This window comes from Poecilia reticulata, unplaced genomic scaffold, assembly GCF_000633615.1.
Source record: "Poecilia reticulata strain Guanapo unplaced genomic scaffold, Guppy_female_1.0+MT scaffold_2928, whole genome shotgun sequence".
Classification (NCBI taxonomy): domain Eukaryota; kingdom Metazoa; phylum Chordata; class Actinopteri; order Cyprinodontiformes; family Poeciliidae; genus Poecilia; species Poecilia reticulata.
In genome coordinates this window covers 1-1,020 of record NW_007617649.1, presented here as the reverse complement: position 1 = coordinate 1,020, position 1,020 = coordinate 1, and the positions used below count along the sequence as shown (strand labels likewise).

At 39.5% G+C, this 1,020-nt stretch overlaps 1 protein-coding gene across 1 annotated transcript; it reads right to left on the bottom strand.

Moving 5' to 3' along the window:
• Window positions 1-6: 6 nt before the first annotated feature.
• On the bottom strand, window positions 7-1,014 carry LOC103461617 (myosin-6-like; the record flags this gene model as incomplete). The annotated part of the gene is made up of 1 exon (XM_008403877.1): window positions 7-1,014. A coding segment is annotated over exon 1 (972 nt), but the record flags the coding sequence as incomplete, so codon positions are not given.
• Between the last annotated feature and the right edge of the window lie 6 nt (window positions 1,015-1,020).

Sequence of the window (1,020 nt, the reverse complement as noted above, 5' to 3'; positions counted from 1 at the left end):
TTTGACCTTGCTGTCTTCTGTTGGTCCTTCCAAAGACTCGTTGCTCTCTGTGGAGTCCTTCAAATTCTCGTGTTTCATTTTCTCACCTATGTACAATTCTGTCACCTTAAGCACTTGGTCAGTGACTTTCATGTGATTTTCTTGCCTCTTCCTGGTTTTGTTTAGAACCTTAATCTGAGAATTTAAGGACTCGTTTTCTTTTTTCAGGTCTCTGCACTCAGCTTTTGTTTGGTCCAAACTTTCTCTCACAGCCACAGCCTCTCTCTGTGCCTCTCTCTGCTGCTCCACGAGTTCACTCACCTGCCGTTCTTGTCTCATCAGATGTCGCACTATTATCTTGTTTAGCTGTTTTTCCTCAGCTAACATGTTTTCTTCAGTTAAATCTATCCTTGCTTTAAACTTTTGCTCGGTTTTATCTATGGCTCCCTCCATAGGAGTTTTTGAAAGCTTAAGAATTTCATTTTTCTCCTCTGCCTCTTTCAACTGCTTTTCCAGAACTTCTACCTTCCCCTCAAGAAAGCTGCGCTTGTCTTTTTCTCTCATAATCTCATTCTTCATGATGATGTCGTCGATCTTTCGGGACATCTCAGATTCAAGTTTCTTCATTTCACTTTGATGCTTTTTAACCTTSACTTTGTATGCAGTGATTTCAGACATCATTTGCCTTTTTTCTTTCTCAGCCTTCTCAGCTTGCAGTTTTGAGACCGTCTCGAGGATTTCTAAAGAGGTTTCAAGCTCTTTGACTTTATCTCTGTAGTGTTTTACCTCGTGTTTTAGCTTTGGGATTTGCTGAGACTCCAGGTTTTTGTTTTGCTTGCGAAATGAGTTTAGCTCTTTGGCGATTGAATCAATATGCTCAATTTGTTTATGAGCTTTTTCCAAATCCTYCTTCTGTGTGTTCATACTCCGTAAATCGCATCTTTCTCTAAGCTTTTTTAAACAATCCATAACCAAGGTAACCAATTCATCTGAAGTCATTTCTTTAACTTGGGACTTGGTTAAAGAATCAGTGTCAGTTTG